This window comes from Cervus elaphus, chromosome X (genome assembly GCF_910594005.1).
Source record: "Cervus elaphus chromosome X, mCerEla1.1, whole genome shotgun sequence".
Classification (NCBI taxonomy): domain Eukaryota; kingdom Metazoa; phylum Chordata; class Mammalia; order Artiodactyla; family Cervidae; genus Cervus; species Cervus elaphus.
This window is the reverse complement of record NC_057848.1, coordinates 156936404-156960199: the sequence shown is the minus strand read 5'-3', so window position 1 is coordinate 156960199 and position 23796 is coordinate 156936404. Positions and strand designations below refer to the sequence as shown.

At 42.6% G+C, this 23796-nt stretch overlaps 1 protein-coding gene across 5 annotated transcripts in view; it reads right to left on the bottom strand.

Annotated features, from left to right (window-relative positions):
• Positions 1-23428, bottom strand: part of PHKA2 (phosphorylase kinase regulatory subunit alpha 2) — a 91083-nt gene extending 67655 nt beyond the window's left edge. For 3 of the 5 annotated variants that reach the window (XM_043895950.1, XM_043895954.1, XM_043895955.1), the window contains exons 1-2: positions 23249-23428; positions 22587-22808 (exon numbers count right to left, since the gene is read on the bottom strand). In XM_043895950.1, coding sequence (XP_043751885.1) covers positions 22587-22664 — 78 coding nt within the window. In that variant the 5' untranslated portion in view covers positions 22665-22808; positions 23249-23428. Of the gene's footprint in view, positions 1-22586; positions 23091-23248 lie in introns of those variants that run through there. The other 2 variants (XM_043895952.1, XM_043895951.1) reach the window with 2 other exon arrangements.
• Between the last annotated feature and the right edge of the window lie 368 nt (positions 23429-23796).

The following is a 23796-nucleotide window of genomic DNA, read 5'->3' as shown; positions in this document are numbered from 1 at the left end:
TCAACCATGAGTCAATTCTGAGACAAACAACCTTCCAATGACACAGCAGTGACCACCTACACAGAGTGCCAAGTGTGGTTTGGATTATGAAATGTCACTGTCCTGTTACCTGAAAGTCACCTCTTTTGATTCTTTAGTTTGAGTTTAACTGCTGAAGTGGAACTAGACTGTCTGAGCCTCATTCCACTACAGAGAAGCAGTTGGGGTGTTTCAGGGGATCCCCATATTCAAAACTGCACATATAAGCCATGTTACATTAGGGTACTGCTGCACTCAGCAAAAGGAGTACTTACTATTGGGAAATGAAAGCCTGGTCTCCCCAAGATTAATATGTTGAAATCTAATTCCCAGTGTGACAGTATTTGCAAGTGGGGCCTCTGGGAGATAATTAGGTCATGTGGGCAGAGTGCTCAAGAATGGGAGCACCATTAAGGAAGAGGAGGGAGAAGCTACAAGGAGAGCTGCAAAGAGTCAATGGTAGTGTCCCAGTGCAGTAGCACAAACCTGTGCTGAGACTTAGCACTCTTCCTGCAGGAGAACTGACAATAACATCCCTTAACTGTAGAAGAGGTGGACCAACACAGATGAGCCAAACATAAACTGTGCTTTCAGCAAAAGCAAAGGGCGAACAAGTGGATAGCTTATCTTTCAAATCCAGTCATTTGTAGGCCCCTCTCCAACATTTTTTCATTTCTATTTAGGGGAAGTGCTATTCCTGATTCCTATTTATCAAAGAAGAAAAAAAAGGAAGGGCCCTGAGGCCTAGAATGGGTTGGGCCCAGGGCTTGACCCCTATACTGCAGTCACAAACAAGAATAAAATATTGGCGGCTTGTCTTTCTCATCCATGCCTTGTGTCCATCCATGTACACCTGTGGTTCTGCTCTGTGCTATCCTGCTGCTAGGAACCAGGCTAAGCCCCACAACACTGCCCATCTCATAGCAGAGAAGAAAGACACAGTGACCTATGAGCTGCCTCTTATAGGTGTTCACCAGAACTGACACATACCACCTCCTCTCTCATCTCAGTGATGAATGCAAGTCACATGACCATTCCTAAGTTCAACAGGATAGGGATGTTGGAAGCCTCTCCCAGAGATGAGAAGCAGATAAATGAACAACCATTACGTGGATAACTGAACAACTGTGCTGTCTTGATGCCCTCACCTGCCAGCTGTGAAGCACAGGAAACTCTTCTGTCTTCCACAGCTCACCAATTACTGAATCTAAAGTGCTCAGAGATTAATATGGTAATAAATTACTGGCCTTTTGCTTTTGGACTTATGAAAAAGTGTTAAAGTAATAAACTGAAACTCTACTCTTTAGGGTTTGGGGCTTCCCTTGGGGCTCAGCTGGTAAAGAGTCTGTCTGCAATGTGGGAGACCTGGGCTTGATCCCTAGGTTGGGAAGATACTCTGGAGAAGGGAAAGGCTACCCACTCCAGTATTCTGGCCTGGAGAATTCCACTGTCTATAATAGTCCATGGGGTCACAAAGAGTCAGACACGACTGAGTAACTTTCACTTCACTTCACTCTTTAAAGTAGCTAGAAGAGGGGGAAAGAATTGAGACATTAATGTCAGACAAAGCAGACATCACAGCAAAGAAAATGACCAGGGATACAGAGGGATGTTACATAATAATGAAAGAGTCAGTTCACTCTGAAGACACAATAATCCTACATGTGTATGGACCTAGACAAGAGGCAAAGGGATACACACATAGTGACTAGGACAGAATAGACACTGGAAGTAGAAGCAAACAAATATGACAAATGTCTAAACACAAAGTATACTGGAACATTCAAACATCCACATGCAAGAAAATGAACCTCAATCTAAATCTCACCTCTTACACAAAGTTAACTTGAAATGGATCACAGATCTAAATGTAAAATGTACACTTATTAAACTTTAAAAGAAAAACACAGAAGAAAAATCTTCAGGACTTACAATTAGGTAGAATAAGCCATGATACGAAAAGTACCATGTATAGAAGAAAAGTTGATAAACTGAACTCTTAACTCTTTCAAAATTAAAAACTTTTGCTCTGTGAAAGACATTTGAGAGATAAAAAGACAAACTATAGACTGGGAGAAACTATTTGCATGTCACTTACTCAACAAGAATATAGAATATAGAAAGAACTCTCTCTCTCTCAAAAAAAAGGAAAGAACACTCAAAACTCAATAGTAAGAAAACAACTATTGAAAAACTGGTTTAAAAAAAACCTTGAATAGACACTTCACCAAAGAATATATACAGATACATAAATAAAAGAAGCAATAAAAAGAAGGCCAACATTAGCTGTTAAGGAAATTCAAATTAAAACAACTGTGAGATACCACTACACACCTACTGAATGGCTAAAAGAAAAAAGAAAATAATGCCAAACCACATGATCATCTCAATAGATGCCAAAAAAGCATTTGACAAAATTCAACAGCCATTCAAGTTAAACACTCTTACCAAAGTGGATATGGAGGGAACATATCTCAACACATTAAAAGCTATTGATGACAAGACCAAAGCCAACATAAAAATGGTGAAAAGCTGAAAGCCTTGTTAAAATCTGGTAGAAGACAAGCATGCCCACTCTATTCACATATTACTAGAAATCCTAGCCACAGAAATCAGACAAGAAAGAGAAGTAAAAATATCCAAATTGGAAGAGAAGAGATAAAATTGTCATTATATGCAGATGACATGATTTTATATATATATATACATATAACCCTTAAGACTCCACACAAAAACTACCAGAATAAACAATTTCAGCAAGATAGCAGGATACAAGATTAACATACAGAAATATGTTGCATTTCTTTACACTAACAATGAAATATCACAAATGGAAAGTAAAAAACAATCTCTCTTAAAATCACAAAAAAATACCTACGAATAAACCTAACCAAGGAGGTGAAAAATTTACATGCCGAGAACTATAAAACATTGATAAAGGAAATGGAAGATGATTTAAATACATGGAAGGATATCACATGTTCTTGGATTGGAAGAATTAATATTGTTAAATGGCCAAACTACCCAAACTATAGGCAAGGTGAAAAGGCAGCCTTCAGAATGGGAGAAAATAATAGTGAGCAAAGCAACTGACAAAGAATTAATCGCCAAAATATACAAGTAGCTCATGCAGCTCAATACCAGAAAAATAAACAAACCAATCAAAAATTGGGTCAAGAACTAAACAGACATTTCTCCAAAGAAGACATACAGGTGGCTAACAAACACATGAAAAGATGCTCAACATCACTCATTATCAGAGAAGTGCAAATCAACACCACAATGAGGTACCATCTCATGCTGGTCATAATGGCTGCCATGAAAAAGTCTACAAACAATAAATGCTGGAGAGGGTGTGGAGAAAAGGGAACCCTCTTACACTGTTGGTGGGAATGCAAACTAGTACAGCCACTATGGAGAACAGTGTGGAGATTCCTTAAAAAACCGGAAATAGAACTGCCATATGACCCAGCAATCCCACTGCTGGGCATACAAACTGAGGAAACCAGAATTGAAAGAGACACATGTACCCCAATGTTCACTGCAGCACTGTTTACAATAGCTAGGACATGGAAGCAACCTAGATGTCCATCAGCAGACGAATGGATCAGGAAGCTGTGGTGCATATACACAATGGAATATTACTCAGCTATAAAAGAGAACACATTTGAGTCAGTCCTAATGAGGTAGATGAAACTGAAGCCTATTAGCCTATTATACAGAGTGAAGTAAGCCAGAAAGAGAAACACCAATATTGTATATTAACACATATGTATGGAATTTAGAAAGACAGTAATGATGACCCTACATGCAAGACAGCAAGAGACACAGATGTAAAGAACAGACTTTTTGAGTATGTGGAAGGAGGCGAGGGTGGGATGATTTGAAAGAATAGTATTGAAACATGTTTATTACCATATGTAAAATAGATGACCAGTTCAAGTTCGATGCATGAAGCAGGGCACTCAAAACTGGTGCTCTGGGACAATCCAGAGGGATGGGGTGGGGAGGGAGGTGGGAGAGGGGTTCAGAATGGTGGGATACATGTACACCTGTGGCTGATACATGTCGATGTATAGCAAAAACCACAATATTGTGAAGTTATTAGCCTCCAATTAAAATAATTTATTAAAAAATAAATAAATACATTCAAATGTCCTAAAGACTTCAACATAGATGTGATATCAAACTCCTAGAAGAGAACATAGGCAAAACATTCAGTGACATAAATTGTTGCAATGTTTTCTTAGGTCACTCTCCCAAGGTAACAGAAATAAAAGTAAAAACAAACAGAACCATATCAAACTTAAAAGCTTTTGCATAGTAAAGGAAAACAAACAAAAGACAACCAATGCAATGGGAGACAATATCTGCAAATGGTGCAACCAACAAGGGTTTAATTTCTAAAATATACAAACAGCTCATACAACTCAATAACAAAAAACTAAACAAAATTTAAAAAAAATGGGCAGAAGACCTAAATAGACATTTATCCAAAGAAGACATACAGATGATCAATAGGCACATGAAAAGATACTCAACATTGCTACCTATTAGAGAAATGCAAAATCAAAACTGTGATGAGGTATTACCTCACACCAATCAGAATGGCCACCACTAAAATGTCTACAAACAACAAATGCTGGAAAGGATGTGGAGAAATGGGAACTATCCTACACTGTTGGTGGAATGTGGACTGGTGTAGTCACTACAGCAAACAGTATGGAGAGTCCTTAAAAAGTTGAAATACAGTTACCAAATGATCCAGTAATCCCATTCCTGAGCATATGCCCAGAGAATACTAGAGTTTGAAAAGGTACATGCACCCTAATGTTCACAGCAACATTATTTACAATAGCTAAGACATGAACTCAACCTAAATGTCCAAAGATGCTTACTCCTTGGAAGGGAAGTTATGACCAACCTAGATAGCATATTAAAAAGCAGAGACATTACTTTGTCAGCAAAGGTCCATCTAGTCAAGGTTATGGTTTTTCCAGTGGTCACGTACAGATATAAGAGTTGGACTATAAAGAAAGCTGAGTGACGAAGAATTGATGCTTTTGAACTGTGGTGTTGGAAAAGACTCTTGAGAGTCCTTTGGACTGCAAGGAGATCCAACCAGTCCATCCTAAAGGAGATCAGTCCTGGGTGTTCATTGGAAGGACTGATGCTGAAGCTGAAACTCCAATACTTTGGTCACCTGATGCGACGAGCTGATTCATTGGAAATGACCCTGATGCTGAGAAAGATTGAGGGCAGGAGGAGAAGGGGATGACAGAGGATGAGATGGTTGGATGGCATCACCGACTCAATGGACATGGGTTTGGGTGGACTCCAGGAGCTAGTGATGGACAGGGAGGCCTGGCATGCTGCAGTTCATGGGGTCGCAAAGAGTCGGACATGACTGAGCGACTGAACTGAACTGAGATGAATGGATAGAGAAAATGTGGTATACACACACACACACACTACATAAACACACAATGGAATACTACTCAGCCATTAAAAAAGTATGAAATAATGCCCTTTTCAGCAACATGGATGCAACTAGTGATTATCATACTAAGTGAAGTCAGTCAGTCAAAGATAAATAACATATACCACTTATATGTAGAATCTGAAACATGATACAAATGAACTTATTTACAGAACAGAAATAGGCTCACAGACATAGAAAACTAATTTATGGTTACCAGAGGGGAAAGAAAATAAGGATGGATAAATTAGGAATTTGGGATTAGCAGATACAAACTGGTATATATAAAATAGATAAATGACAAGGTCCGGCTGTGTAGCACAGGAAACTATATGCAGTATCCTATAATAGACCATAATGGAAAAGTATATAATAATCACTTTGCTTATACCAGAAATACAACATTGTAAATCAAGTATACTGCAGTAATAAAAATCTGAAATATTAGAAAAAATAATGTCAATACTAAGTGTTGACAGGGACATAGAGCCACTTGAATCCTCAGGCATTGTTGGTGGGAGTACAAAACAGTGCTGCCAGTCTAGCTATGCGATCTTGGGCAAATTACTTAACTTCTGTGATCTCTGGTTTCTTTTTATATAAAAAGGAAGGTTCAAAGCAGATTGGAGAGCATGGGTTTGTGTCCCCTCAGGCCCCATACTTATTCCTGTTCTAATGGAAACACTGTAGCCTCTGCCTGTCTAGTACCTGTTCCTCCTTTTTCTGGTAATGGCCTATAATTTTCCCTGCTGTGACTGTCTGGTTCTGGGGGTGGGGGGAGGTGCTGATCCCATCATTGCTTGCCCCCTGGCCATGACCCCGGCTGCAGGGAAGGACATGTGACCCAGCTTGGCCAATCTAGGCACAGTTCAGGGATGTGCTCATGACCCAAGCTGGATCAGCTGAGAGCCATTGTCAAGTCAGGACCTTCTCTGGGGCCATTATAGAAACAGTTCTTTCTGCAGACAGCACCAATCTGAAAGGATAAATCTGGAGCTGCCAAGGGACCACCTCTGAGAGACCTGAGACCTGACCACTTAGGAGAGCCTGCCAGAGAATAAAGGCCACTCTGAGTCAAATGGGGTCAAGTAATGCAAAGAGATATACTTGATTATTTGAGCTCCTGAAGCCAGCCATGCCTGAATCTAGCACAGTCCCTTGGACTTTTCAGTTATTTGAGCAATAAATTCTCTTTCGTGCTTAAAGGCCATTTAAGGTGGGTGTGTCACTTACATCTGAAAGAATCCTGACAGATATGACTATGAATTCTTATTAAATGGCCATGGTGAACTAGATACTGTAAAAAACACTTGATGCCATTAAAGAAATCTAAGACTGAAGCAATATTAACGCAAAATACACAAGACACAAGCTAGATGGTAGCATCGAACTACTTAATTTTTTTTTTTCGAACTACTTAATTTAACATGCAGTTCAGTTTCTAGCTGGAGGGCGCAGAAATGAATGCTGTCATCTACCCACCAAAAATGGCACAGAGAGGATAGACTCCTCCTTTCAATCCCTCCATCCTAAAAGAAAATTGGAGTAGCTCCTTACTGGTCTCTCTGCCTCTAGTACTGGTTCCTTCCAACCCATCCTCCACAAAGGGAGGTCACAGAAAGACCTAGAATCTCAAGACTTCATTGCTCAGAATTCTCCAACCCACAGTACAGAACACTCAGATATAAACCCATGCACCTATGGTTAATTAATATATGACAAAGGAGGCAAGACTACACAATGTTCAACAAATGGTGCTGGGAAAACTGGACAGCTACACGTAAAAAGAATGAAATCAGATCATTCTTTAACACCATACACGAAAATAAGCTCAGAATGGATTAAACACCTAAATGCGAAACCAGACACATTAAAACTCCTAGAGGAAAACATGGGCAGAACACTCTCTGACATAAATCCTAAGTGTTATAAGTTAGTCACTCAGTCGTGCCCGACTCTTTGTGACCCCACGGACTAGCCCACCAGGCTCCTCTGTCCATGGGATTCTCTAGGCAAGAATACTGAGTGGGTTGCCATGCCCTTCTCCAGAGGATCTTCCTGACCCAGGAATCAAACCCGAGTTTCCTGTGGCTCCTGCATAGAAGGCAGATTCTTTACCACTGGGCCTGTACACACTGCTATATTAAAATGGACAACATCAAGGACCTACTGTAAAGCACATGAAACTCTGCTCAGTGTTATGTGGCAGTCTGGATGGGAGGGGAGTTTCGGGGAGAATGGATACATGTATATATATGGCTGAGTCCCTTCACTGTTCACCTGAAACTGTCACAATATTGTTAGCTGGCTTACACTCCAATACAAAATAAAAAGTCAAAAACAAACAAACAAACACACAAGAATTCTCCAGCCCAATGATAAAATCAAAGTCCCTCAGGCAGACATACAAGGCTCACCATGGGCTGGCTCTTCCTCTCACATCTAGCCTTACCACCCATACCTCCCTCCCTAGCCCCCCAGAGAACCTGAATTATTATTTCCTGCACGTGCTCTGCTCTCACACTTCTGGGCCTGTGTGCACACTCTTCTTTCCACCTGTAATGCCCTTTAGCAAACACCCCTCCTTCATATACTCCCTCCTCCATGAAGCGTTCCTGGAGCTCCCTTTCCTATGCTCCAAGGGACAGAGGTCAGAGGCCTCCAAGCTAACACCCACCCTTGGTCCTCTTTCCTTTGGATTAAGAATTGCTATGTTCAGGCTGTTAGGGGAAGCACACTGATCGAAACCTTCCACCCTGGCCAGGCACCATAGTAACCATTTGCGTAAGTTGTTTTACGACAGGAGGTCCTGGTAAGGAACACAGAACTAATAAGCCTCTGGAAGAGTTCGGGAAAGGTCAAAAGGAGACACCACAGGTCCAACCACCTCCCAGAATCCTTCTCTCTAGCATCCATCTTGGCTGAACAAGGCGAGCACCACCAGGAAGGACTCTGAGTCAGAAAGTGAAGTCGCTCAGTCGTGTCCGACTCTTGGTGACCCCGTGGACTGTAGCCCACCAGGCTTCTCCGTCCATGGGATTCTCCAGGCAAGAATACTGGAGTGGGTTGCCAGTTCCTTCTCCAGGGGATCTTCCTGACCCAGGGATCAAACCCAGGTCTCCCGCACTGCAGGCAGACTTTAAGCTCTGAGCCACCAGGGAAGCCCCGTGATTGGCTAAAGACAACCCAGAAACTAATCTCATCACCATAAAACCCGAGATTGCAAGGCACTGCAGAGCAGTTCTCCTGGGTTCCCTTACATACTGCTCTCCACCTGGGTGCCCTTCCCAATAAAATCTCTTGCTTTGTCAGCACACGTGTCTCCTCAGACAATTCATTTCTGACTGTTAGACAAGAGCCCAGTTTCGGGCCCTGGAAGGGGTCCCCTTTCCTGCAATAATGCTACCACCTTGCTCAGTTCCAAGGGAGGAATATATTGTTTAACTATTCAAACAAAATACTTAAAAGAAGCCCAGGTGGGATGCATGAGACAAGTGCTCGGGCCTGGTGCACTGGGAAGACCCAGAGGAATCGGGTGGAGAGGGAGGTGGGAGGGGGGATCGGGATGGGGAATACATGTAACTCCATGGCTGATTCATGTCAATGTATGAAAAACCCACTGCAATGTTGTGAAGTAATTAGCCTCCAACTATTAAAAATAAATAGGGAAAAAAAAAAAGCCAGGATAAATGTTGAAAACACATGATTACTTGCCCCTCCCACCCTTCCCCATCGCCCCTATGCTAGTAAGGCAAAACAGAATGTGAGAATTTCTATTACAAAAACTGGTTAAATTCACTTAGTGAATGGGCATTTTGTTCTAGCAACTGCTGCTCGACATGTTAAAGGGGATGGGGAAGGGCAATGCCTTGGGCTTGAGAGTTTTAAGTAGGAATTATAATAGCATTTGTTCTAAAATGATCACATCTATAATTGAGACTACTGGTTATGTGAGTAACCTTTATTTTTTCCTTTAGTTTAAAAGGTAGTTTTGCATAATTTGGTATGTAAACCTCAGGCTTTCAGAGAATAATGTTGACAGCTTAAGCTCTAACATGCAGCAGGCTCGTGTTTTACCTAGGGAGATCACAGGTGTGCAATTCTCACTTTCAAATCATGTCTTTTTCTTAACTGCTGATGAAATTTCCCCCTCTAGATTTACAAATAATGCACAAGCTGCAAGCTGTCCTAGGCCAGCACGTTTTTATCATCTGCTACGACTGAATGATGGCTTACAGGCAAACAAGCTGGGTTGGAAGCCAAGCGTTACAGGAATCCACTTCATTCTAGCTTCATTCCAGAACCCAATACTCATCTTCAAACTTGCAAAATTCACAGAAACCATTCTGGGCCCCTTAGCTACAATCAAATGTGTAAATGACTTTACCACTCTTTAAGGAGATTTTAATTCTTTGCCTCTCCTGCCAGTTCCTTAGCCCGATGTTGTGCAAACTTACAGAACAGATCCAAACTCAGAAGGGCCGTGAGAACCCTCCTGGCCACATCTAAATCAGAGGTGTCCAAGGATGATTGGGTGCCATGCTAGCACTCTTTCACCTGAACAGGAAAATTGCAAATGTCACTGTTTGATATTTTCAATGAGACTTTTATTCTATTAGGCTTGGGCTTCCCTGGTGGCTCAGTGGTAAAGAATCCTCCTGCCAATACAAGAGACATGGGTTCCAGTCCTAGGTCAGGAAGATCCCCTGGAGAAGGGAATGGCAACCCACTCCAGTATTCTTGCCTGGAGAATCCAATGGACAGAGGGGCCTGGTGGGCTACAGTCCATGGGGTCACAAAGAGACAGACATGACTGAGCGACTAAACAACAAAACGGTTTGAGAGCATGGTGGCACCACACACGTTCCTCTGCCTCTGGGCTCTCCAGAGTGTCAGTCAGGAGCCCACAGATGGGCTTTGTCAGGGCACAAAGCTAGAGGTCCTTGAGAGTCCTGGAATTTTTTTTTTTCCTGGAACTTTTTCATGAGCATTCTTCCCAGAAGGTAAGATATTCAGCCATCATCAAATGGGTCTGTAACCCATTTGATTAAGAACCACTTTTCTAAATGTAATTTTATGAACATTAATTATGTTCTCCCCACCTATTATTTTGAGGCAGGTGTGATATTTACTTCACTCTATTAGGGAATGCAACATAATTTGGTATTCACAGCAATCTGGTGTGTCCTAAGTATTTATCTCCACTCTGGCCTGTTTCCAACAAGACTAAGTACTTATCCTGGGGCTGTCAGCTCAGAAAAAAGGATGACCTTGAAAAGGTCCCCTCAACTCCCTTAAAAGACACTTGCTCCAAAAAAAAAAAAAAAAGACACTTGCTCCTTAGAAGAAAAGCTATGACAAACCTAGACAGCATATTAAAAAGCAGACACATTACTTTGCCGACAAAGGTCTGTATAGTCAATGCTATGATTTTTTCAGTAGTCATGTATGGATGTGACAGTTGGACCATAAAGAAGGCTGAATAACAAAGAATTGATGCTTTTGACAGAGGACGAGATGGTTGGATGGCATCACTGACTCAATGGACATGAGTTTGAGCAAGCTCTGAGAGATGGTGAGGAACAGGGAGGCCTGGCGTGCTGCAGTATATGGGGTTGCAAGAGTTGGATATGACTGAGCACCTGAACAACAACTCCCTTGGCTGGAATTCTTCAACTGTAAAAGCAGACTGGGTGATCTGAGTAGATGATCTTTTGGATCCCTGCAAAACTGGAAACATGGTCCTTTGTAAATGAAGGTTCAAGGATTTTCACTGAAGTACTCAAATGTTTTTCATCTGTCAGTAAAATATTTAAAGGCTGTCCTGAAAAGAGCACAGCAAAAGCCCTCCTCCTGGCTGCCCCTAAACAGAACTGAAGTGGGAGATGGCAGAAGGCAGGGCCTGGAATAATACTAGGAAGGAGAAAATGTTATCTATCAAGTGCTCCTTTCTCGAACTGACACACAGACCAGATAACCATCAGTCAGATAGTTCCTGTCTGACTATGGACTAAAAGTATCATTTCTGCCCCTTTTCGACTCAGTGCTGCCCAGAATGCTTGTGCGTGCCCTGGTCCACCACTATTCTCATTCCCATTGTGACTATTAAATAAACTCCTCCTAGAGCAAACGGAACTAAGAACAACAGACAGGTTGAAGCAACTTTGGACCAGTCTCTTTTTATGGTAATACAATTAGGTTCTAAGAACCCCCACATGATGGTTGTATGGTACAGGTCTGATAAATAATAACAATAGCAGTAGTCATTTATTAACTGCACATAACTATTGCCCATACTACAGCATAGACTACATGGTAAGCATTTTATTTCATTCATTAATTCATTCAATCAAATGTTTTTAAAATCTCTACAAACTGCCAGGTACTAAGAGCCACCGGGCTTCCCTGGTGGCTCACTGGTAAAGAATTCACCTGTCAATGCAAGAGACACAAGTTCGATCCCTGGGTCAGGAAGATCCCCTGGAGGAGGACATGGCAACCCATGCCAGTATTCTTGCATGAAAAATTCCATGTACAGAGGAGCCTGGAGGGCTGCAGTCCATGGGGTCGTAAACAGTCAGATACGATTGAGCACACACGCTAAGTGCTAAGAATAAAATGGTAATTAAAAAGAAATCCTTGGTCCTGTGCAGTGGACTTTATAGTCTAGTGGAAATTCATTCATTTTAAGTCACACAAGTAGATGTAAAATTCCAACTCAGTTAAGTGCAGCAAAGGGGATGTGTGTCATGCTGTGAAGGCGTCATGGGGGAGGGAGAGCTTCCCAGGAGGAGCCGAGGTAGAAGGGAGGTAAAGATGTTACCCAGAGTGAGGGTCAGCAGGAGGGCACACCTGCTTTGAAGACGACCACTTTGGCTGCAGTCTGGAGAAAAACTGGGAGGGGACTGAAAATGGCTGCACAGAGAAGACAGGTGGGGAAGAGAGAGAGCGCAGGGATAGAGCACAGCAAGGTTGATGGCTTAATGAGGAGGGTGGTGATGGTAGAGGGGAGCAGAAGCAGCTGATGGAGTCGAGAGAAAATCAGCTGAGCTTGGTGATGAAGTAGATACAGGCCAGAAAAGAAAAAAGAAGGGGTCAAAAAGACCCCTGGGTGGCTGACTCAAGGCTCCACATGAGCGGTGGTATCCAGATATATCGGGAAAGATCAAGAGTTTGCTCTTGGGCGTAAAACACTGGGGGTGGTTTTCTCTCATTTCTCCCTCCTGGTATGGCTCTTGATAAAGAAACCAAGGTTTCAAGTCAGCTGAGCCAACTGTTAACCCTTTACCCGCACACCGCTGATGGTGAGAGAAGCTGGAGAGCTAGGCTACAGCTAGACTGCAATGTTTGGAAAAACACTGCATTGTATTCTAGGAGTGATGAAAGCCATGGGAAGGATGTAGGTAGCAGAGTAGTGCAATCTGGTGCCTGATGTAAGGATGCTTACTCCTGGGGACGAGGGGCCAAGAGTGGAAGCAAGGAGCAACTGGGAGGCTAGAGGGGCAATCCAGGTATGAGATGGTGGTGGCCTGGACTAGGTAGGGGCAGTGGTCAGGGACACAAGTGGATGGAGCTGAGACAGATTTTGGTGATCTAACTCATCAGTACATTCTCTCACTTTTTGGTGGGGCAAGAGGGAACAGAAGGAATCCAAGTTGACTCTTAGGCTACTTCTAGACTACGTTTATTAACATAGCCTTAATTTTTACAATATAATAAGATCTCAAACATATAGGAAAGCAATGTAACCAATACCCATCACTCAGACCCAACAAAGGAAAGCATTCCACCATAATAATACCAGATTCCTTTCTTTTTAAAAAATAAACAAAATGTTACAGATAAAGTTGAAGCCTTTTTTTCCTTTATTAATGTGGTATTACATTAATAGATTTTCTTAAAGTAAGTTTTCTTATATTACTGAGATAATCTTTGATTATGATTTTTAATACATTGTTGGTTTCACTGTATTACTACCTTATACTTTACATCAATATTCATAAGTGAATTTCCTCCATTCATAATATTTCATAAATATTATGTCTTACTTGACTATGGTATCTTGGAATATTGGCCACATAAAAGGAGCTGGCAGTTATTCCTTTTTATCTTTTATCTCAAACAGTTCATTTCAGATAGGGGTTATTTGTTAATCTCTTGCTCCTCTCTCACTGCACTGTACTCACCACACAAAAACCCATCTCTGACTAAATGTGACTCTGCCTGCCACTGGGAGTGGAACTGTATAGCTAGAGAAAAACACAGCCATACAGGTTGAACTTGCTCAAAATTAATGACCCTTAGTAGTGTCCAACAAACATACTAGAAATCCCTGGACCATTCATTCCCTTTTTCTCTTAACAATTTCAAATCTTTTTCCCTCCCTGCAGACCTCTGATAACTCCCTCCCCCCTCAACTTCACTCTCAGCTAATGACTGTGCCTTGTGGTTCACTGAGAAAGTAGAAACTACCAAAAGAGAACACTGCGCCCACATACCCTGCCTTCCCTCTTGTTTTGATGGATAAACTATCTCTGCTCCAGTAATTTCCCACTCTCACATTTCTCCCCTATCTACTGGGTCATTTCTACCAGATATATAACTTCTCACATAAACCCCTCTCAACCTCACATCTTCATGCAAACACTGCTCTTAGCTCTTGAGCTCATCTCAACCAATTTTTCCTCTAGTACCCACACAAACTGCTTGACAAGATCACCAATGACTTCTACACAGCTAAATCTACAGCTCAATTTTCAGTTTTGTTGCTACTTGAATTTCACCCATATGACACTCCTCCCTGAATCACTTTCCTCACTTGCTTCTAGGATGACAACCACCCATGGCTGGTTTTCCTACTTCCTCTCTGCTGCTTCTCAGTATCCCTGGGTGGTTTCTCATCTTTTGGATCTCCCCATTTTTGGAAAGCTCCTCTTTAAATGTCCTCTCTTTCCTGTTTACACTCACTCTTGTGATCTCATCCAGTCTCGGTACCTTTTAAACACCACATATATGTATACCAACAACTCCAAGACTTTCATCTCCACTCCCGACCTCTCCCCTGACTTCTAGATTCACGGATTCAACTATCTACTTACCATTTCCACTTAGATGTCTAATGGGCACCTCATAATTAACAAAACTCCTTATCTTCCCCCCAAAACTTGCTCCTCCACCATCTTCCCCATCCCACTAAAAAGCAATTCCATCCTACCAGTTGCTCAAGCCAAAAACCTTGGAGTCATTCTTAGCTTTTCTTTTTTCCATACATTGTACACTCAATCCACCAGTAAAACTTATCTCCATCTCCAAAAATTTCTCCAAGCTCAACCATTCCTATCAGTCTCCATTACAACCACTGTCAGAGTCATCATGCTCCAATCGCAGAAGCTGCCTGTTTTGCATCTTGACACATTATATTCCATGCAGCCAGTGGAGTGATTCTTTTCAAACATCATTCATCTGCTCAAAACCCTCTTATCACTTCCCTTCCCACTTAGAATAAAAGCCAAATTCCAAAGATGAATGAATAAATAAACCTCTAAATGTTCCTCGGTCCTAGACTATAAACTCATCTTGGACTAGGATTTTTTTTCACTATTTCAATTTTCTTTAATGGTTATAGTCTATTAGGATGTAATTTTTTTTCTTGCATTAACATTGGTAATATTTATCTAGAAAACTGTCGCTTATGTTTTCAAATTTGCTGGCCAAAATTATTCATAGTATTTTTCCATTTTCACTTAATATTGTTCATATGTCCTTTTTCCCACTCTCCCAACAACCCTGGGGCTTCCCAGGTGGCGCAGTGATAAAAAAATTCACCTGCCAATGCAGGGGACGCAGGTTCAATCTCTGGGTCAGAAAGATTTCCTGGAGAAGGAAATGGCAACTCACTCCAGTATTCTTGCTTGGGAAATCCCATGGACAGAGGAGCCTGGTGGGCTATATAGTTCATGGGGTCGCAAAAAGTCGGACATGACTCAGTGACTAAACACCACCAACCCTGACAGAAGTTTGCCTTTTCATTAGTTTTTCTTCAAAACTAGCTTTTGGTCTTGTCAATATCTAATGTTTGTTTTATATTACATTAAATGTTGGCCTTTTTATTATTTCCTTTCATCTATTTTCTTGGGTACACTCTGTTGTCCTTTTCTCAACTTGAGTTCATAAATTTTTAAATCTTTCTTCTTTTCTAATATATACATTTCAGGATATAAACATTTCTTTATATCCCACTTTAACAATATTCCACAAATTGGTATTTGGAATGCCTGTGTTTTCATTCAACTCTAAATATTTCACAATTTCTGTTATAATTTCTTCTTAGATCCATGATATTGTGTGTGTGTATACGTATATATAATATGGCATACATAAAGCTGATTCTTCAATATTTTTCAAGATTTCCTTTATACCCTAATTTTTTGAAAAATATACTTTGCAAGGTTGAAACAAATAAATATTTTCTATTGGTTGGGCACAGAATTCTATGTATGTATACTTGATCAAGTTTGTTTCTTATGAAAGTGCTCAAATTTTCTATGTCCTAATTATTTCTCTGCTTTATCTATAAAGCAGTATCTGCGAGAAAGGAATTTAAAAACTCCCACTATGGTTATGGATTCATTAGCAGTTAGGTCAAGTTTTGCTTTATACATTTTGAAACTACTGCTATGTTGTTAATACTCTGTGTGTTTAAAATTGCTTTCTTGGTGAATTATCCATTTATCATCTAGTAATACAACACTTCTGAATTCCTAATTATTTTAAATTTCAAAATCTCTGCCTGTTAGTATAAAATTACATCAACTTATTTTTGGTTAGCATTTGTATAGTATATTTTATCTCACTAATTATATATTCAACCTTTAAGTATCCCATTTTAGGTTTGTCTCATAAATCACATATATATTTACAACTTTTTAAAAATTAATTTATATTATCTGGCTGATTTAAAAATTAACATTTATTGTGATTACTATTATAGACTTATTTGCATCTTCCTGTTTTGTCTTTTGTGCTTTTTATAAAAACTCCCTCACTCCCCAAGCACCCTTCACTGGAGAAGGGAAAGGCTACCCACTCCAGTATTCTGGCCTGGAGAATTCCATGGACCACAGTTGGACACACAGAGTCGGACACAACCGAGCAACTTTCACTCATTCACTCCCCAAACACCCTTTTCCTTCCTTCTCTCGGAGTGATCAAATTTTCTTTATTCTCCCAGTACTTTTATTTTTTCAGATTTTTTAAAATTAATTTATTTATTTTAATTGGAGGCTACTTTACAATATTGTAGTGGGTTTTGCCAAACATAGACATGAATCAGTGTACGTGTTCCCCATCCAGAACTCCCCCCCGGCAACCTCCCTCCCCATCCCATCCCCCAGGGTCATCCCAGTGCACTAGCCCTGAGCACCCAGTCTCATGCATCGAACCTGGACCGGCGATCTGCTTCACGTATGATAATATACACGTTTCAACGCTACCCTGTCAAATCATCCCACCCTCGCCGTCTCCCACAGAGTCCAACAGACTGTTCTGTACATCTGTGTCTCTTTTGCTGTCTCGCATATAGGGTCATTGTTGCCATCTTTCTAAATTCCTTATATAGGCGTTAATATACTGTATTGGTGTTTTTCTTTCTGACTTACTTCACTCTGTATAATAGGCTAATAGGCTCCAGTTTCATCCACCTCATTAGAACTGATTCAAATGCATTCTTTTTAATGGCTGAGTAATATTCCATGGTGTATATGTACCACAGCTTTCTTATCCATTCGTCAGCTGATGGACATCTAGGTTGTTTCCATGTCCTGGCTATTGTAAACAGTGCTGCAATGAACATTGGGGTACATGTGTCTCTTTCAAGTCTGGTTTCCTCGGTGTGTATGCCCAGCAGTGGGATTGCTGGGTTGTATGGCAGTTCTATTTTCAGTTTTTTAAGGAATTTCCACACTGTTCTCCATAGTGGCTGTGCTAGTTTGCATTCCCATCAACAGTGTAAGAGCGTTCCTTTTTCTCCACACCCTCTCCAGTATTTATTGTTTGTAGATTTTTGGATAGCAGCCATTATGACCGGCATGAGATGGTACCTCATTGTGGTTTTGATTTGCATTTCTCTCATAATGAGCTATGTTGAGCATCTTTTCATGTGTTTGTTAGCCATCTGTATGTCTTCTTTGGAGAAATGTCTGTTTAGTTCTTTGGCCCATTTTTTTATTGGGTTGCTTATTTTTCTGGAATTGAGCTGCAGGAGCTGCTTGCGTATTTTTGAGATTCTTTGTCAGTTGCTTCGTTTGCTATTATTTTCTCCCATTCTGAAGGCAGTCTTTTCACCTTGCTTATAGTTTCCTTCATTGTGCAAAAGTTTTTAAGTTTAATTAGGTCTCATTTGTTTATTTTTGCTTTTATTTCCACTACTCTGGGAGGTGAGACAGAGGATCCTGCTGTGATTTATGTCAGAGAGTGTTTTGCCTATGTTTTCCTTTAGGAGTTTTATAGTTTCTGGTCTTACGTTTAGATCTTTAATCCATTTTGAGTTTATTTTTGTCTATGGTGTTAGAAAGTGTTCTAGTTTCATTCTTTTACAAGTGGTTGACCAGTTTTCCCAGCACCACTTGTTAAAGTGATCGTCTTTTCTCCATTGTATATTTTTGCCTCCTTTGTCAAAGATAAGGTGTCCATAGGTGTGTGGATTTATCTCTGGGCTTTCTATTTTGTGCCACTGATCTATACGTGAGAATGTAAATTGGTGCAGCCACTGTGGAAAACAGTATGGAGCTTCCTTTAAAAAACGAGAAACAGAACTACCATATGATCCAGCAAGTCCACTCCTGGGTATATATCCAAAGAAAAGAAAAACAGCAATTTAAAAAGATACATGCACTCCAATGTTCATAGCAGCATTATTTACAATAGACAAGATACACAAGCAACTTAAGTGTTCATCAACTGGTAGATGAATAAAGAAGATGTATATATACAATGGAATACTACTCAACCATAAAAAATAATGAATTCTGCCATTTGCAACAACGTGGATGGACCTAGAGGGTATTAGGCTTAGTGAAATAAGTCAGAAAGAGAAAGACAAATACTGTATTTTATCATTTATATGTGGAATCTAAAAAATAAGGCAAACGAATATAACAAAACAGAAACATACTCAGATATAGAGAATAAATTAGTGATTATTAGTGGGGAGAGGGAAGGGGAGGGACAAGACAGAGGTAGGGAATTAAGAGGTAAAAACTACTTTGTATGAGACAAACTACAAGGATATATTGTACAGCATGGGGAAATATAGCTCTTATTTTATAACTTTAAATGGAAAACAATAAAAATATTACATCACAAAGTTATACACCTGAAAGTAATACTGTAAATCAACTATATTAAAAAAACACACACATCAGAAACAGCAGGTCAGCCATGTATCAGCTGACAGTGAAAACTGCCTCATAAACATCTGCACCTTTCTATAGAAGATAGCATAAACCTATCCAGCATAAACTTTAGAAACCACTCTTTTACAGTCCAGTTCATTCGTTTTTTTACTGTGGTAAAAACATGTATAACATAGGGCTTCCCTGGTGGTAACGAATTCGCCTGTCAATGCAAGACACATGGGTTCAATCCCTGATCCAGGAAACTTCCACATGCAACTAAGCCTATGCGCCGCAACTATTGAGCCTGTGCTCTAGAGCCCATGAGCCCCAACTACTGAGCCTGCATGCCCTAGAGCCTGTGCTCCCCAACAAGAGAAGCCACCAAAATGAGAAGCTTGTGCACGGCAACTAGAGAGTAGCACCAGTTCTCCACAACCATAGAAAAGCCCATGCAGCAATGAAGACCTAGCACGCCAAAAATAAAGTTGTTTTTAAAATATGCATAACATAAAATTGCTCTTTCATGTTTACTGACTGGATAGGTGACCTAAGATCACTCAGAAACGATGAGGAGGCCCTAAATGGGTTAGCACTCTACAGCTGTGAAGAGTAGCTGTTGGGGTAGGATGGCTTCAAGGTGGGGGAAGGTGGGAAGGACTGTGACTCCACATGTGCACAGTCATGAACTATACCTGGAGTGTTCTGGTTAATCAGGAAAGCTTGACTGTGCAGTCACGAAGAGAAAAACAGGGCAAACATGAGGTCTTCTCACCAACTACCCCCAAAATAAATACAACCAAAGGCTCAGACAAATGTTTTTTAATCATTAAAATGTTGGAGAGGAAAGTCCAATGCTACAGATTTGCTTTACTGGGAAGACAGTTCTTTTGCCTCTGAGGGAAGGGAAGCCTGGACCAATAGCTGGGTCATTAGGAAGGCTCAGAGCCTGCAGAAGGTATTTCATCACCAAGGATGTAAAGGTACTTTTCATGTGCCTGGAGCACTGCTTCATGCCAAAGGAACAAAACTGATGAGGTCTCTGCGCTTAAGGATCTCACAGAATCCACCAGGAGACATAATTATGCTCAAAGACCAGAAAGCAATTAGTAGCTATATCAGGGCCCTCAGAAAAGGGAGCATCCTGGACCAGGGTGGTAAGTCGAGGACTTGTGGCCTGAATATGTGTGGCCTATTAAAAAAAAAAAAAAAAAAAATTGGGCTTCCCTGATACCTCAGATGGTAAAGCGTCTGCCTACAATGTGGGAGACCTGGGTTCGATCCCTGGGTCAGGAAGATCCCCTGGAGAAGGAAATGGCAACCCACTCCAGTATTCTTGGGGTCGGATATGACTAAGCCACTTCACTTCATATCAAAATTAGGGCCTCCTGGGTGGTGCAGTGGTAAAGAATCCTCCTACCAATGCAGGAGACTTGGGTTCGATTCCTGGTCTGGAAGATCCCCTGGAGAAGGAAGTGGCAACTCATTCCAGTATTCTTGCCTGAAGAATAACATGGGACAGAGGAGCCTGGCAGGCTATATAGCCCCTGGGGTCACAAAGAGTTAGACATGACTCAGCGACTAACAACAACGTATCAAAATTATACCACGACCAACAGCGCTGTTTACTAATGCCATGGGGTCTCTGAAGAGTTGGACACGACTGAGCGACTTCACTTTCACTTTTCACTTTCATGCACTGGAGAAGGAAATGGCAACCCACTCCAGTGTTCTTGCCTGGAGAATCCCAGGGATGAGGGAGCCTGGTGGGCTGCCGTCTATGCAGTCACACAGAGTCGGACATAACTGAAGTGACTTAGCAGCAGCAGCAGCAGCAGGTGGGGAGAGCAGGTGATGTACTGAGCACTAATCACAGGTGTTAATTATCCTCATTTTACAGGTAAGGGTCTGAACTCAGAGGTGGGAAATGGTTACACCTTTAGTTGAAGAAAGAGCTAGAGATTAAACCCAGGTGTAACACAATCACCAAGATTGATCAGTTCTCCTTAAAGCTCCTTCACAGTGAACGGCAAGGATTTTCAACTTGGATTTTCAAACCACTGTGTATAAGTAATTATAATCTACTTCAAAGAGAAAAACAAAAAAGAAAAGTCACCCCCACTTGCTGGCCTACTTCTTCAGTTCTCAACTTGAACATCATCTCTTCCAGTACTCCTTCATGCTCCCCAAATGGGGCAAGGCTCCCAAAATAAGAATCACAGTCCTTCATGTGCAATTTCAAAAGCCAATACGCTCTAAAAACTTGAAGTGTTTTCATAAGTTTTCAGCAAGCTCATTTGATGGCTAAATGCTGACCTGAACTGGTGTGAAACTGCTTTCTGCATTTACTTTTCCTATTCAGTGATAATCTCCATATTCCGATGTGGAAAACAATAATGTGTTTGATTAAGGGTGCTGCCTAGATTTCACTGCAGTTACTAGGAAATATTCAATATACGTATACCACCCCAAATCCAAACAGTTCTGACTTGCAAACCGTTATCTGATGTCAAGAGTTTCAAACAAGGGACTGTGGACCTATCCCCTACACATGAATCTCACTGCACTACAAGTATCTACTCTTCTTTGTAGGCCCAGCACCAGACAGAGTGCCTTGCACATAACAGGTACACAACAAATATTTCCTGAATGAAAAAACAAACCTGTGAAATTGGCTATAGGGAAAAGGGTCAGTGCTTTGGGAGTGACCGGGCCTCTATCATGGAATGCCACTTCCTTCTCTGCCATGGAGGTCCTATAAATAGTTGCTGTTGATTGAAGGCAAGCAACACAGCTGCTGTCTTCAGGAAGAATAAAAATAGTCCAGGGGTCTTACATGTTGGGCCACACATAACTTTAGCGGAGTAATACAAAACAGAAGATATTCAGACGGCAGACCACATGAGAAGCTTCACAGATCTCCTCTAGCTTGAGCGAACACCTGCGTTTGGGTCTAACCCTGCTACCTGCAGTAACTTTTTTGGCTCACAGATTTCTCATCAGTAAAATGAGGGCAACAGAGTAAGCCCTAAGGCCCTCCCAGGTGGGTCTCTAACAAGATAATTCAAGGGCGGAATAGCAGCCGTTGCCACACAACCAGGAGTGGGATACACACCCCAGCATTTCTCCCCTCCTGTCTATTGTCGTCACAGTCCAGAGCTCACCATCCTCATTCAGTGTGCTGTCCAATCTACACACACCTCTTTCCATCCGAAAGAAGCTGAGTCCATGCAAAAAGACGCATTTTGTACCCAGGGCATCTAAAGGGCTCCTATCTTCAATCCCAAACAGTAGTCAAAGAATCCTGTGAAGTATATTCCCAAAGCCCTTCGGTCCCCTGACTCGGAAAGTGGACGAGGTGGGAATGGGGGGGAGGAGTAACCACTGGCTAGCAAAACTGGATTTAAAGGAAAAAACATGGAGAAGGAAATGGCAACCCACTCCAGCATTCTTGCCTGGAAAATCCCATGGATGGAGGACCCTGGTAGGTTACAATCCATGGGGTTGCAAAGAGTTGGACACGACTGAGCAACTTCACTTGCACTTACTTGCTATACTTCAATTGGAAATAAAAAGTTAAAAAAAAAATTAAAGGAAAAAACAAAAAACCTCGTAACTGCAAAGTCTAAGGCCACGAGACGGGACTGAGTAGGGGAATAAGTGCCTCGAGAGGGAAGTTCGACGTGGTCCCTCCTTACCTGGTAACAGAGGATTGTTTGCTGCACCAGCCGCGCATATCCGTCTAAGCGGACCCCGGAATTGCTCCTGCTCCTCATCTCCGCGTTGCTCCCGGGCCTCGGCGTCCGACCCGTGGCAAGGAGGCGGGTCGCCCGGGCTGCGGCCGCCAAGCGGGCCTGGTTCCCAAACAGTCACAGCCTCGGCCAGTTCTCGGGATGGAGCCCGGTGCTAAGACGTAGGGACTTTTAAAAACGACAGAACCAAAGTATGACTGGAAAGCCAGTCAGCTAGTTTTCTTACAGTAGAAAGGCGCGAAGGCGGAGATAGGGGCTGGCACTACGGCGACCCCGCCTCGACCAGGCCCGACGCGCTCCCGACACTCGCGGGTCCCTGGCAACCCCGCGGGAGAAGTAGGGAACTGGGTTCCGGGCCTGGGGCGACGGTGCGCCCGCCAAGCCTTTTTCGTCTGTAGGCGGTCGCGAGGCGGCCTCGAGGCCGGCCACGAACTCTATCCTTCCCGCCCGCCGCAGCCCACTCACAGTCCCGCCCCTGGCCGCGCCCCCGCCGCGGAACCGAACCCCCCGAGTCCCGGCCCGCGGGGGAAGGAAAACGAAGTGGCCCGCGAGAGTAGCGGGGAACTTAGCTCCGGGCGGGAACCAGTTTGCCTCTCTGAGCCCCTTACCTCGCCGCCAGCAGCCGACCACAGCCGGGGCTGTTGAAACAGGCCCTTCCGTCGCGGGCATCTGGAGGTCCCGGACCCGCCCCGTGGACCCGCCCCAAGCCCGCCTCCCGCTACGCCCCCGGCGCGGAGCGCAACCCGCGGAGCCGGGCCGGAGGCGCAGAACACCTCTGAAACGCTGGGACGCTGGCCCGCCCCGCCCTGAGATGAGCTCACAATCGCATCCCCGGCCCCGCCCTCTAGCACCGCCTCCAGATCCGCCCGCGCTGCGGAGCAGCAAGCTGAATTGGGGAGATAAAGAACTGGCTGCTGGCGGGCGACGAGGCTTCTCAAGCGGCCGTAGGGAGGGCTCCTTGAGGGGAGAAATAGGTCCGCCCACCGCTGCTGCCTGGGCAACCCCTCCGCAGGCCAGAAGAGCAGCTCTGCCCTGGTGCGTCTCTGCCCACGAGCGGAAACAGACTAGTGGGACCCAGAGGGGAGAGGAGAGGGACAGATTGGGGCAGGGCAGGGTACCGCAGCTGCTCACGGCGCCTGCAGCCTCAACACTAGGC